The sequence below is a fragment of the Aphanomyces astaci genome (genome assembly GCF_000520075.1).
Source record: "Aphanomyces astaci strain APO3 unplaced genomic scaffold supercont1.56, whole genome shotgun sequence".
Classification (NCBI taxonomy): domain Eukaryota; phylum Oomycota; class Saprolegniomycetes; order Saprolegniales; family Verrucalvaceae; genus Aphanomyces; species Aphanomyces astaci.
In genome coordinates this window covers 422,029-435,269 of record NW_009798319.1, presented here as the reverse complement: position 1 = coordinate 435,269, position 13,241 = coordinate 422,029, and the positions used below count along the sequence as shown (strand labels likewise).

Genomic DNA, 13,241 nt, shown 5'->3' with positions numbered 1-13,241 from the left:
TTTTTATTAAATTTCAGACAAATGCAGCAGCTGATTGGATATAATTCCACACCAATCGAAACTTAGAGTTCTGATTGGCTAAATTGAATGGCTTTATTAAGTAATACAGGTATTTGAATTTATTATAATCCATCATATTATAGAGGTGGGCAGCTTTTTAGGTGGGGTCAGCTTTTCCCGGGGTTCTCTGTAATAAACGATAGTCCAAGATGTGATGAAAATTTTGTGACATTGAAATTCGCGGACGGCTGTAATATCTTATTTTTGTATACTTGGAATATTTATTTACAAAATAATATACCGCGAAATCTTGCAGTTATATTCCTACATACCTTTCATTATATTTCACTTCAATATAAGAAAAGATGGTAATAACATGTTCACATTATTTTTTACGCGTGACTGGTTGACTCGCAGGTGAATTGACAGTAGATCTTTAAACCAGTAGCTACCTATTACACAATTTAACAGAGATAAAAACAATATGATCCACTCACTTCGAAAGTTACATTTATTTGTAACAGTCGATGCACTAACTGTAAAACGCAACAACCTTGTAAATCATCAGTGATATCTCTTTGCGTTAAAAGAGTGTAAATTCCGAAGTGACTGAGTTACTGATGAAAACCTGAATGACTGAAAATTCACAAACTATCGTACCAAATCAAAGCAAGTTGTATTACTGTTAGTACAAACGACTGCGGGTCCTCGCCCTTCCATCCACGTCGAATGCATTGCCGTGTCGACGACAGACCACAAGGTCTCAAACTCACTTGTAGTGAAGTTCGTCATGGTGCGAACACTGTCTGAGCCCAAGCCAGAGATGAAACGATCAAAGATAGGATCGTTGGATATTTCGTCTCTCTCAGAGACAGTACCAGCGATATCACCGAACTCGTCGTACGAGGACTGAAGGAAAGATTGGTCCCGAATGGACTGATCTTGTGAGCGGCTCAGAACGGCGTTGGCGTTGATGGGCATGTCACTCGAGAGGAGAATTGGAAAGTGGTGTTAGTGAAGTGACTAAACGAAGTCGGTGACGAGGGAGTTTGTTGTATTGGTTGTGAATTTGCCGGCAAAGTTGTTGAGATGCCGAGAAGTTTACGCATTCTACCTGATATTCGGTTAATCAATCAGGGTTTATTGAATCTCCTTATATAGTAAATTTTGCAGGCATTTTCGCCCCGTCTTTACATAAAATCAACTTACCAAAGATAATGTTTGAGTTTTATAGTGCTCAAACTATTTACCTAAAAATTGCGTTTATATCGACGCCATCAGTGCGGTGACAGTCAGAGGAGAACTTGGACAGCACTCGGCGTGCAGGTCAGGTATCGACGTGATACTTTCGGGGTGTACCTACTTTCATCGTTTAGATGCTTGGACCTAGTTTCATGAGCACACGTCAACGCAATATCGCCGAAAGCAAGGCGAGACTCAGCTATAATTTCGCGTACTAGGTAAATTGTCAGGAACACCAGTGAAGAACCAGGTAGTATCATAACAACTGATTGTATCAGTTATATAATTTGTGTGAGTACATCAAGTCAGACAGACATCCTGTCAGCATCTCCAACGGTGTTTTTATTTCTATTTCAATTCGAAGTTACGGATATAGAATAGAAATTCTTGCACTATCCGGAAGGTTTGTTGCTATTTCACCGAAAATAGAAATTCTGGAGTCGAAATTTCAAAAAGTCGGATAGTGCCAAAATAGCAACCGTAAAAACGAAGTTTGACTTTAACCTATGCTTTAGCAATAGGTTAGAATTTACCGTTGGAGATGCTCTCATTTATCAGTACATCAATCTACAACCCAGTGATGAGTTATATCGTAATTCATATAGGTTATATACAATATACCTGCATCACTGATCATGATGATACCTACTGCTCCTAACAGTAAGCTCTAGTGAGTCCATCACTGCTGAACCATTCCAGCTCAGTGGCCACACGCTTGCGTCCCTTTGCCTTGGGTGGTGGTAGAGTCAATACTTCCTCGCGGACATGCTGCTTGGTCTTCAACCAGGCTGCTGTGGCTTGGTCCGACCGCACACCATTCATCGTTGCCTTCTTCCGCCGACGGAGCATTTGTGGAAGCGAAAGCAGCCAAACCCCATAGGTACGAAAGTCACAACCGCTGAGCTCGGGTTGTCCGCGTCATGAACTGTACGAAATGAGGAATTGTAGGCATCACCCACGTTCTGAACGGACGAGGTAAAGTCGTCGTGTTCAGCGACTGTAAATGTCGGGTTACGCCGTTAGAAATTTTCGCCTTGAACGAGCGGAAGACGGCAACGTCCAACGGTTGGAGCAGGTGGGTCGAGTTCGGTGGTAATCGCACAAGGTAAACTCCATACGCTTCGCATATTGCTTGGCCACTGTAGGTAAGATGCGAAGAGCAGTTGTCCATCACAAGGACCGCAGGTCGAGCGCTTCGAGTTTTCAGTTTCCACTCGCCAAAGGTTTCCAGCCAGCTGTCAAAGAGGTCGATGTTCATGAAGGCCTTGGGCCCTGGCTGAAATCCATGTGACTAAGCCACGTTCCATGTCATACGGCAAGGCCTGCTTAACGCCACGTTGTCTAATTGAGATTGCACCAGTGTCAGCTTTCATCTTTATGTTCTTAAACATTGATGTCCGCTTCAACATCAGCCACTGTCTCGCCATTCTCCGCACATTTGAGTGCTGCCACGATGTCTTCGTATGTTGGCTGCATTCATCAAAGTATTATATTAACGTTATGGAAATTTATAATGCAAACGCGCGAAAAAACATCTCGTTTTCAAAAAGAGTTTTCGAAAGAGCTCTAATAGAGCTCTTTCGAATATTCGTATTGTGCTTGGTTGAATATTATTATATCCAATGAAAATCGTTCGCTCCAATTTGGATAAAATGTGAACAGTTCGCGATATTGATGGCGTTCGCGATATTGATGATTCATTAGGCCTTGCATTCCCTCGTTCCCTGTACTCTTCCTGAGTACATGTACTAACTGTAAATTTAGTACTGTACTAGTACTACGTAGAACTACTTACTGTACAGTACTACGTTGTACTAGTACTACGTAGGACTACTTACTGTACAGTACTACGTTGTACTAGTACATAGTACTGTACAGTAGATAGATTGTATATGCTATTGTTGTGTTTATTCTAAACTGGAGTGACATGGAGAATGAATGGACACTACCAAATGTACAGAAGAATAATCGGCAGAATGATTCAGCCAATCAGATTGCAGGAAACCATCATCAACGCTAAATTAATGTATGACTTCAATTAGTGTGATACCAATCGCCATTGGGCAGCTCGTTTTACATACAAATTTCAGTACAAAGAATCGATCGATAGATTTGGCGATTAAGCATAAAAGTCCAAATTTTTGGTAAAAGGACAATATTCAAGTGAAGTACGTACTCCACGCGGATGTACAGAATGGAGCAATTTTCAGTTAACCCTTGCATTCAAAGGAAGGACTGGTACATTCGATGAGAAAATGATGCCAGTACTTTGTCTTGTGCAATGAACACACGAGGAGACTGCTCCCAAAGCGTAAGCGGTATACAATCCAACTGTTTCCCAACTCTCAATACTGAAATCACATGTAAAAGGGGAACGACTGGTCCGGTGAATTTCAAAACTTTTGAGTTTGTTGGAACATAACTTCGCTAAAAATACTCCAAATTCCGGTCAATTCGAGTTCCTATAACTGTATAGTTAGCTGGTCTATTTCCCTCTAGAGATACCGTGTAGTGTATATTGTTTTGGACAGTCACCTCATGATACGGATACTGTAATTTGTTGTGGACATACAATACACTAGTATCCTTTTTATGCTCGGCTGACGTTGCAAATATGCGAAAATGAGATGATAAATTTTAAAGAGGTATCAATGTTCTGGAGGTAACATTGCATTATATTTCAGTACAAACATCGAGATATTATATTATCTACGACTAAACAACTTCGTCATGGTGGTTGACATCAGTGACGTCAATATCGCTCGCTGGTTCGACGGTCTCCTCAATCGCAAAGTTGGCAACCAAATGAACAAGTACGTTGGCATCCACAACACTGTCAACAACCACACACTCCTCAACTGCACTTGTTAGAAGTCGGCATTTGCGAAAACCGTTCAAAATCACCGTGGAAGGTAAGTCGGTCCAGGCGGCCGTGATCCATGACGCCATCGTAGATCTTGAGGGACCGCGCAGCTTGAAGTTGGCGTTTACGAGGCAGCTGTTGCACACTTGGCGCTGGATCTCAACGAGCCAATTCTCCCGCACCGCGGACTTCAACGGCCGGATCCACGCAACATCGGCTGGGTTCCCTCTATAAATTGATATTTTATTGGTAGATAGGGGTTATACGAAGTATAAGAGGTCCTTAAAGGCGCCAAGGATAAACTAGCCAAACTTGATATGTGTCTAACCGGATATAGCACTATTTTATACAGGAGTCCACATCAAAAAGGCTGTCTAAACCAATATACACTACACGGTAGTATAGTAGGTGAACGGTGATTTTTGCTCTCATTGGCTATAATTATCTCAATAGGCACCATTTCATAAACACATGATTCGAAAGACACATGCCACATGTCATTAAACCACCTCTTGTAGTCGGATACATGTGAAAAATCTAGACTCAATCGAGTAAGCCCCTGGGAACCATAGCTCAACTGTTGCTTACAAATGTTAGCTACTATGTAATACATCTCCCATCCAAAGAACCACAATTCATGTAACCTTGGAACCCGGATCCACAAGGTGCTTCATTAGTGGTTACCTACCATTAAGCAATTCACCTCTATCTAAATTTTTATGTTTAAACTACATTTGACTATGCCGCGACTTCAAAGACAAAAGAAAGATGTCATGCTTCTTCCAATTACATGGACGGAGACGTCAAGGTGTGTAACCAGTTGGAAATGCCAGACAGCCGAGCGGAATACAAATCGCTTCATCGCGGGAAGTAAGGTAGCGTTGAGTACTGTAGTACAGTAATCACCACAGCTGGGAGACCAAGTTTGTCGCCCAACTTCTTGATTCTCATGACGTGGAAGCGAAAGTCCAGCAATGCTTTGGCGTCGGACACAGCATTGAGGTTGCACCTGATGTCTGGGATAACTGGAGTTCAACGTAGTTTAACGCAATACACAGCACTAAGAAACGACGTCGCTGTATCGTTGTTTTCACGAAAGGGGCATGCAAGGACAACTCCCACTGCGTGAGCACCATCGCTGGACAAAGTGATTTCCCGCCGTAGGTACAAGGGAAGTTTTTGCGATATAGAGTTGGGATAGGGACCACGAATTTCTATTACAACACAGTAGTTACGTCTATTTTCCCCATCTGTTTCACTTAGCAAAGTTTGTTCTATATACTGCGTAGTATTTATTCCATTGCGTATTGGGTTATCTATTCATTTAAATGGTGGACCGGGCAAAGTGTATTGAAGACGTGGACGACACATACCAGTGTAGTCTCATGTAAAGCAAACAACTTGCCAACATCATAGGTCCACTGCACCTCCGGAAAGGCAGCTCACTATGTTCTTGAAATATCCAACTCACAAACATAGACGACACATTTCTCTACCCATCCCCGCATCTGCGTCATCTGATTTCATGGCATTCATGTGAAAACGTGGATCGAACGCAGCCCCATCCTCCCGAGTGTCACTCATTAAACTTCCTTCACCATGAAAGTCGCATTTGCATTGTCTGCGCTCTTCACCTCCGTCGATGCCAATCTCAAAATCGTCGGGGGCAAGGAAGCTGCCGTTGGCCAGCACTTGTACGTGACTGGAATTCGCTCCTCAGCCTCTGGAATCGACTCGTGCGGAGGTAGTTTGATCGCCCCCAACGTCGTCTTGACCGCCGCCCACTGCATGGGCAAACGCCTTGAATATGTGGCCATTGGGTCGCACTACAACAACGGCACCAAGGACGGTGAGCAGATCAAGGTCAAGCAAGAGATCAAGCACCCCAAGAACAACGCCAAGACCAATGCCTACGACTTTGGCGTGATGATTTTGGAGCGCGAGTCCAAGTTCCCGGCCGTGGAAGTGTCCTTTGACACTGTGGAAGCTGATACCCCCACGGTTGTACGTGGCTGGGGCACCACGTCTACGGGCGGGTCTCTGTCCAAAGTCTTGTTGGAAGTCGGGGTGGATACGGTCAACCAAGAACAGTGCACCAAGTGGTTGTCTGGGCACTCCGTCGACGCCAGCATGTTGTGCTCCGGCGGCAAGGAGGGCGAAGATGCGTGCCAAGGCGACTCTGGCGGACCCTTGACGGTGGAAACCAACGGTTCTGCAAAGTTGGTGGGGGTGGTCAGCTGGGGGCTTGAGTGTGCCGAGAAAAACAAGCCAGGCGTGTACGCTCGCATCTCCATGGCTCGCGAATTCATTGAGCCGTACCTCAAGAACCCCCCCACCTCGGTCCCTGGCCCGACCAATCCTACCACCATGCCTAACATCACCACGAAGAAGCCCACGACTGCCTCCCCTTGTACCACCTCAGCCCCTTGCCAGACCAAACCTACCACCTCGGCCCCTTGCCCGACCAAACCTACAACCTCGGCCCCTTGCCCGACCAAACCTACCACCATGCCTAACATGACCACGATGAGGCCCAAGACTGCCAACCCCAAGCCTGGTTGTGCCACGTGTAGCTTTTGCTACTATCCTGGCGCCGACTACTGCTTGGATGACTTCTGCAGGGACGACTGCGAATACTACAGTCTTGAACATGGAACGTTGTGGTGTGGCAACTAAGAGAGTTATAGTTAGTTGTTAATAGAGAGGTTTTGTTAATTTTTCGCTCGCGGTCGCCTTCTGCTCCGAACCAACGGAATATCAAACATAGTTGTCTTGCTCTGGCGAAATGGGGACAAAAATACTGGGATACATCCCCAAATTGTTTGTAACTTCGAAGGTACCACTATTGTAACGGATAGATATTTGGGATGTGGTGGAGATGCTCAAATTGGTTGCATTGTAGCCACTTACCGGAGTCCGAAGATACCTCCACGATTAACACGAAATCGTGATGATTTGGGCAAGCTGGCGAAATGCTAGACGACCTTTTGAGACGTAGCACTTTTGACTGTGAGGGCGTTCGTTCATGCTGAGAAAGAATCGTATCTAGCGGACACAGTACCGGCGATGTAGTCGCCGTGCAATTGGTTGTGGTGGGAGGATTTCGAAAATGGGGTGACATTCACCCCATCGCCAAGGCGTGCTGCACGAATTTTGCATTGGCCAATAATACAATTAAATTATCTAGTTTTGAAGAGATAATTCTTGATTGGTCAAAAATGATTGCTTTCAATGTTGCACCGAAATAAATCTATTTTCCTTGATGACACATTGCGCCAGTTCCTACTTGGTTCTCTGTATGTATACAGAGCATGCTGACGAATCAGTGAACAACGTGAGTTGCTGTCTGCGTACGACCTTAGCCCTATGCAGGATTTCATTTTCTCTCAGGTATTCACATATGGAATGAACGAAATGTGATGTTCTTGAAAATATATCCGGGCTTGTCACTATGTGAACTTCATGTACGGAATGCAACGACGCAGGAGGATATTTTGCGCTACAAGGTGAAATCAGTTTAATTAACGTTTGCCCCTGAAAACACCAATTCTGGGTTAATGCTGAACAGTACTGCCATAGCTTACCACAAACATTACTGTGTATTGCTAATTCACATATCAACATTACACCTTTCCGGATCAAAGTGCCTTATTCCAATCAAAGTATTGCTAACTCATATTCGCGTAGAATTTCAATTTAAGAAACATATTTTGGAAATCGGTGCCGGGCTGTCGGGAAATGGAAGCATCTCGGCACTGAGGATTGGGTTTCGACGTCTGAAAAATGATAATTCAAGAGGAAACACAGGTCTTTCCAGTATCTACCATGTCCTACAGAGAACCACGTAGGAACTGGCGCGCGCGTTGCACTCGTGTATATATGGAATAAAGTATGCACGCTGAAAGTGATGGATAGTATTATTTATAAAAATATGCAAATGCAACTCATTGTTTTCTGGAGTAGTATTTCATGATTGGATATATTTTAACTAATCCGTGATGACCTCAAAAATGTTCCTCGTGTCGAAGTGCAGTTTATGACGTCATCGAGAGAAGTGGACGTCCATGCTGCATTGACTCGACCTTGCGTGGCGGGCACCGAGAGTCCTCACGTAGTTTTACTCACTTCATTGGCAAATCACAATCCTTTGATGCACCGTTCTGAGCCCTTAGATCCTAACATATACCCAATTAGCACCATCCACCACCATGAAGAGAAGTCTAGAGAACGGAGTTCGTCGCTGTGATTGAAAGTGTTGGCGTTGTAATAGCTCGTGGCTTCATGGGTTTTGTGTATTGCGCAATATACTAAAGTACTCCTAACTATAGTGTGTAAATGATGCTGGCACTCACGCGCGTGTTCGACCTTAACGATACCGGAATCCCCACCTTTCGTCGCAATGGCTGCGATTGCGCGAGCTCGCTTTCTAAAGCATCCCACATAAAGTTACAGTAGAATGAAAACTAAATCTTTCATTGAAGCACCATGATGACGCGTCAGCCAACCCTCGAGGTGCGAGTAATCATAATGTATTTGCCACCACCCTTGTTGAGCATCCTCAAATCAATACTACGGATAATAATCCGTACGTATATCATGAGTGCACTAAGCAACTACTACGTACTACGTAGTAGTACAGGACGAGGTTTCCACGGCATGTGTTTCGTGAGCACAATGGGAAGGCCAGTTTGGCAATAACATTACTGGTACTATTAATTGTGGAAGAGTCCTTTCGGCTGTCGAGGTGAGCTGTCGGCACCCATATGTTGCGGATATATATGCGGATTGATTTCAGTTTCCATTCATTCAGAAAGAAGTATCGATGTGAACGGGCAGATAGCGCACACGACGGCGCAGCATGTCGACGGTACAAACCACAAGCCTGGGCTACCCAACAGCTTGTGTGTCCATGAATACCACATCACGATACTTATCAATTCGTTTGTAGGCCCACGACGATCAACACATTACCAGGTATCCCCTCCACATGACAGGTATATACGTGTAATCATCGTATAAACATGGAGTTGGCTTACATAGTTCATAAATGCCCCCTGGAGCTATCGCTCGTATGCATCCAAAACTTGCATCACCACCAATAATTTTTGCGCATTCAGAAAACTGGGTTGTTCTTTCATCGTTCGCTAGTTAGTATTGTATACCGTTACGCTTTGGGCGCAGTCTCCTCGTGTGTTCATCGTTTACTTCTAACGTTAACGGTATTACTACAATATACTACTACGTACTTCGAAGTAGTACAGTACTTACTACCTCCTTAACGTTACGGAAATGTGTACAATTTTTATCCTTCCATGAAGGTAGGTACTGCAATTTTTACTGTACCACCTATTTTGATCTAAAGCTTTGTAGATGGATAATTTCTCCTACAAATCAGATACTACTTCGAAGTATACTACCGTATACCCCCCGCTTCAGTACCTATGAAAATGTCAGTGAAATCTGATCACAACCGATACAGCTCAGCTCCAAGGGGTACCTTGAAAACTATTCAGGCAAGCGCATTGGTCTAAATCCATCACAGGACTTATATTTCATCGGATGAAAATAATTAACGCATGGTGATTGGATATTTCTGTCCAATTAGAGACAATTAGGTACACGCCCAACCGGAACCATGAAAATGTTCGCCATTGGCCGATATGTTCCAAACCGGTACAAGTCCAACCGGAGAAATCATAGGTACTGAAGCGGGCGGTATACGGTAGTAACGTGGCCCACCAATGATGTGCCGATTTTTCTTCATTTTGATTTTCAAATATTTCAGTTGTTTTTTCGAATCCTCCCTTGATACATACATTTTTGGATGGATAACGTTGAGCTCTTTCGAATGAGCCCAAAGTATATCGATTTGAATAGTTTAGGATTGCACAATTAGTTTTTGAAGTTGAGTACTTTACAGAGGGCGACCATTGATGTGCCGATTTTTATACTTGAGTTATGTATTGAAAACGAAAGTTTCAACCTATTTCTACAACATACGATTACCATTTTATAAAAGTTTATACAATTCGAACAGGTATCATGTGTAGAAGTACTTTTAAACACAAATGTTGGGGTTCATAGCACGAATATCATTTGTCTAGAGGTTGCATTTTGTCCAATGAAAATCGATTTAGGGTTTGATTGGATGAATAAGTCAGCACATCAATGGACGGACAATCGGTACATCAATGGTCGGCCACGTTAGCTTTGTTTTTATCATACAGTGAAGCTTGGTTTTTACTGCGTAACGTTGCCGACCAGTGATGTGCCGATTGTCCATTGATGTGCCGATTTATTTCATCCAATTAAATCGTTCGAGCTGCATTATTGGACAAAGCAGAACCTCTCATTCCAATAATCTTATAAAAGTTTATGGTGGAAAAAATTATTATATGTAAAAGATTTTCGAGTTTGAATTGACATCCAAATGCCGCCTCGACGGCGGACACTAACGACACCCTATCCAAAGCCCATTCAGTAGAGTGATTATCCACACGATTTTTCCAATACAATTTCCCTGAAAACGTTAGTAGTGTTAATATGCACACAGTACTATAATTCTACCTCAGTTACCGACCGGTAGTACATTCCGTACATCTGCGTACAGTATGTAGTACATTGTAACGTTACAGCTCATCCACACAATGTTGTGTTCATCATATTAACGTCAGCAATCAGTGATTTGCTATTGCATCAGTGATTTTCCACGATGTATCAGCCAATAGTACAAAAGAATGAATATGATTGGATAAAACTGAAACCCGCAAGAAATTGAACCTTTAGTACTTAATGGAGGGAAAATATATCGATATCAAGAGATATCTGCATGTACACACTTCAGTCAACGTTGAGACAGAGTCCGATCGTGCCGAGGTGCTGAATCTGGCCCTTGAAGTCGTTGTAAGACCACGACTGGCTGGCCGTGTGGTCGCACACGCGGCCCTGCACCAATCCTTTGACCTTCCTCTCAACCCAGCCCAAGCCGGACCGGCCGTTGGCTTTGTTGCGGATGCGCTGGAGGAGCGGATCATAGAACCACACATGGGCGTCCAAGTCGGCGCTCTCCACCACCGCCTCATCGTCAAACTGATTTGCTACGCGCCAAGGGCATGGCTTGTATCGTTGACCATCGTTTGATCAAAATCGCATGGATGAATGTTTCCCTTCTAAACTTAACTACTTCATACATATAGTAAAACTTTATAATATTGTAAATGCCGTGTAACTTGACGTGATTTATTCGATACTTTAAACAAATATAAATTTTGGCAAATCACTGATTCCCTGTTTGAGTGGCCATCTTGACTAATGTTTTGATCGACTAACCATCCTTTAAATTGATTTGTGTTTGTCTCATGCGAAAGAGCTTGAAACGGGGAATTAGGATATGCAACTTCCACATTCAAGATGTCACTCCTGAACGAGATATGGCCAAGGGAACATTACACAAATTTGGGAAATCACTGCTTGCTCACGTTATGCTATTACTACACACGAAGCACTTCATACTACCGATAATGTTAGTACTAATGTGCTGAATGCCCGTTCGAATTCAAAACCATAATCTTTACCACTTACGTGCAATTTTTTATCCGTTTATAAAGGTACTGAATTTTTACTGTACGGCCGGCCTATATTGATCTAAACCTTTGCATATAGATAATTCTACTATGAATAAGATAACGTTATAGCTTGATAAAATTATGAGGAAACACAGTGAAAATCAATCATCGTTCCTTACAGTGGTTGTCGTATAATTTCAAGGGTATTCTAATTTGGGCACTCTAATGAGTGAAACCTGGCTCCTAATGAAAATCTCTATTTGGTAGTATTCCTACAATCCAGGCAACAACCCATTTTGGCCGAGATACGCTTGTTAAAAACTCAAAAAGCCGAATCAATCAAACATTTTCGTACGGAGGTAGTACTACAGTAGGGATGCTAGCTAACGTAAGCAATCACTCGGCCGAATTTGATGATGTTTGTTTGGAGGATATTTCCTGCAGTATTTACAACCAGCTCGATTTATATAATCTTTTGTCCAAGCCCTTACTGTTAGCTCGATTCAGCCAGATGGCAATAAAAATGTTTGGACTTGAAGTAATATAATTGTAAAGATGGTCATTCCAAACAATGAATCATCGATCTACCACAATATTGATGTGATTAGAGTACTAGGAATGCCTCGAGCAAACAATACAAATATCTATATATACAGTTACTATTCGTTTATAAAGCAATTGAGTATTATAGGTTCAACGTACCTCTGGATGATGTTGAAACTCTATAACAATATTCCTCGAATAATATTAGCTAACCAAAGGTTTCATTGCTGCGGTAAATATTTTGATCCAATCATATCAAGTTTGACATTCTATGGGGCAAGACTTTTGGTAATTAATGATGCATCGGCAAATCAATGATTGTTTACGTTATCATCGAATGGACGAGGACATGCTGAAGTACAGTCATCCCCCGATTTTTGCAGCCTGGTATAAACGAATATCCTGTGTAATACCATTGATATTTCAATTAAACAGGATATTGAAAATTTAATACTTGGAGACAGTAGGAATCAAATGCTGTGCCAGACCAAGTCATACCACGATAACACGGGCGTTGTCCATTAGCCATGCGAATTCTTGTAAAGTGATTAACTCTGCATACACGACGACATGGCTGTCGGCACAAATTCGAGCACTGCATAACAAGCAAACCTAGAGTTCAGGTATACTCCTCCAAGACTTCACATGACCCTTCAACATAAGTACCTCTATAAAGCTATATTTGCTAGGGGTTGCAAAAATCGGGGGATGACAGTGATCCCCCGATTTTTGCAGCCTGGTATAAACTAATATCCCATGTAAATCTATACAATATTAAGTTCAAGAGGGATTAATACAATTTGAAATTCAAACGATTGAGGTCATTCCGGTGCAACAATCGCAGGTTAACGACATTTGATCTCAGTGCAATCACACAATGCCAGCACCTGCCAAGCGACTGACGCTAATTCAAGAAAACAGAGTCAGAGCACATTACAGCTGCACTTCCGACCGCACGTTATCGATTGCATGCACGTGGATCACACAGGAGTTCGGCGTCGTCGTGCATCCTACCACTGTTGGTCGCA

The 13,241-nt window shown here is 42.9% G+C and overlaps 3 protein-coding genes across 3 annotated transcripts; 2 read left to right on the top strand and 1 right to left on the bottom strand.

Annotated features, from left to right (window-relative positions):
- Positions 1–3,972: 3,972 nt before the first annotated feature.
- H257_14334 (hypothetical protein) lies at positions 3,973–4,339 on the top strand (the record flags this gene model as incomplete). Its single annotated transcript, XM_009842098.1, has 2 exons — positions 3,973–4,055; positions 4,114–4,339. The coding sequence occupies 2 exons, from the start codon at positions 3,973–3,975 to the stop codon at positions 4,337–4,339; spliced, it is 309 nt and encodes a 102-aa protein (XP_009840400.1).
- A 1,309-nt stretch (positions 4,340–5,648) lies between these two features.
- H257_14333 (hypothetical protein) lies at positions 5,649–6,811 on the top strand. Its single transcript, XM_009842097.1, has one exon. The coding sequence runs from the start codon at positions 5,705–5,707 to the stop codon at positions 6,779–6,781; it is 1,077 nt and encodes a 358-aa protein (XP_009840399.1). The 5' UTR covers positions 5,649–5,704; the 3' UTR covers positions 6,782–6,811.
- A 4,134-nt stretch (positions 6,812–10,945) lies between these two features.
- Positions 10,946–11,510, bottom strand: H257_14332 (hypothetical protein; the record flags this gene model as incomplete). The annotated part of the gene is made up of 2 exons (XM_009842096.1): positions 10,946–11,202; positions 11,435–11,510. The coding sequence occupies 2 exons, from the start codon at positions 11,508–11,510 to the stop codon at positions 10,946–10,948; spliced, it is 333 nt and encodes a 110-aa protein (XP_009840398.1).
- Positions 11,511–13,241: the final 1,731 nt, after the last annotated feature.

Coding starts and splice junctions, on each gene's coding strand:
- H257_14333 (XM_009842097.1), top strand. CDS start 5,705: ATGAAAGTCGCATTTGCATTGTCTGCGCTCTTCACCTCCGTCGATGCC.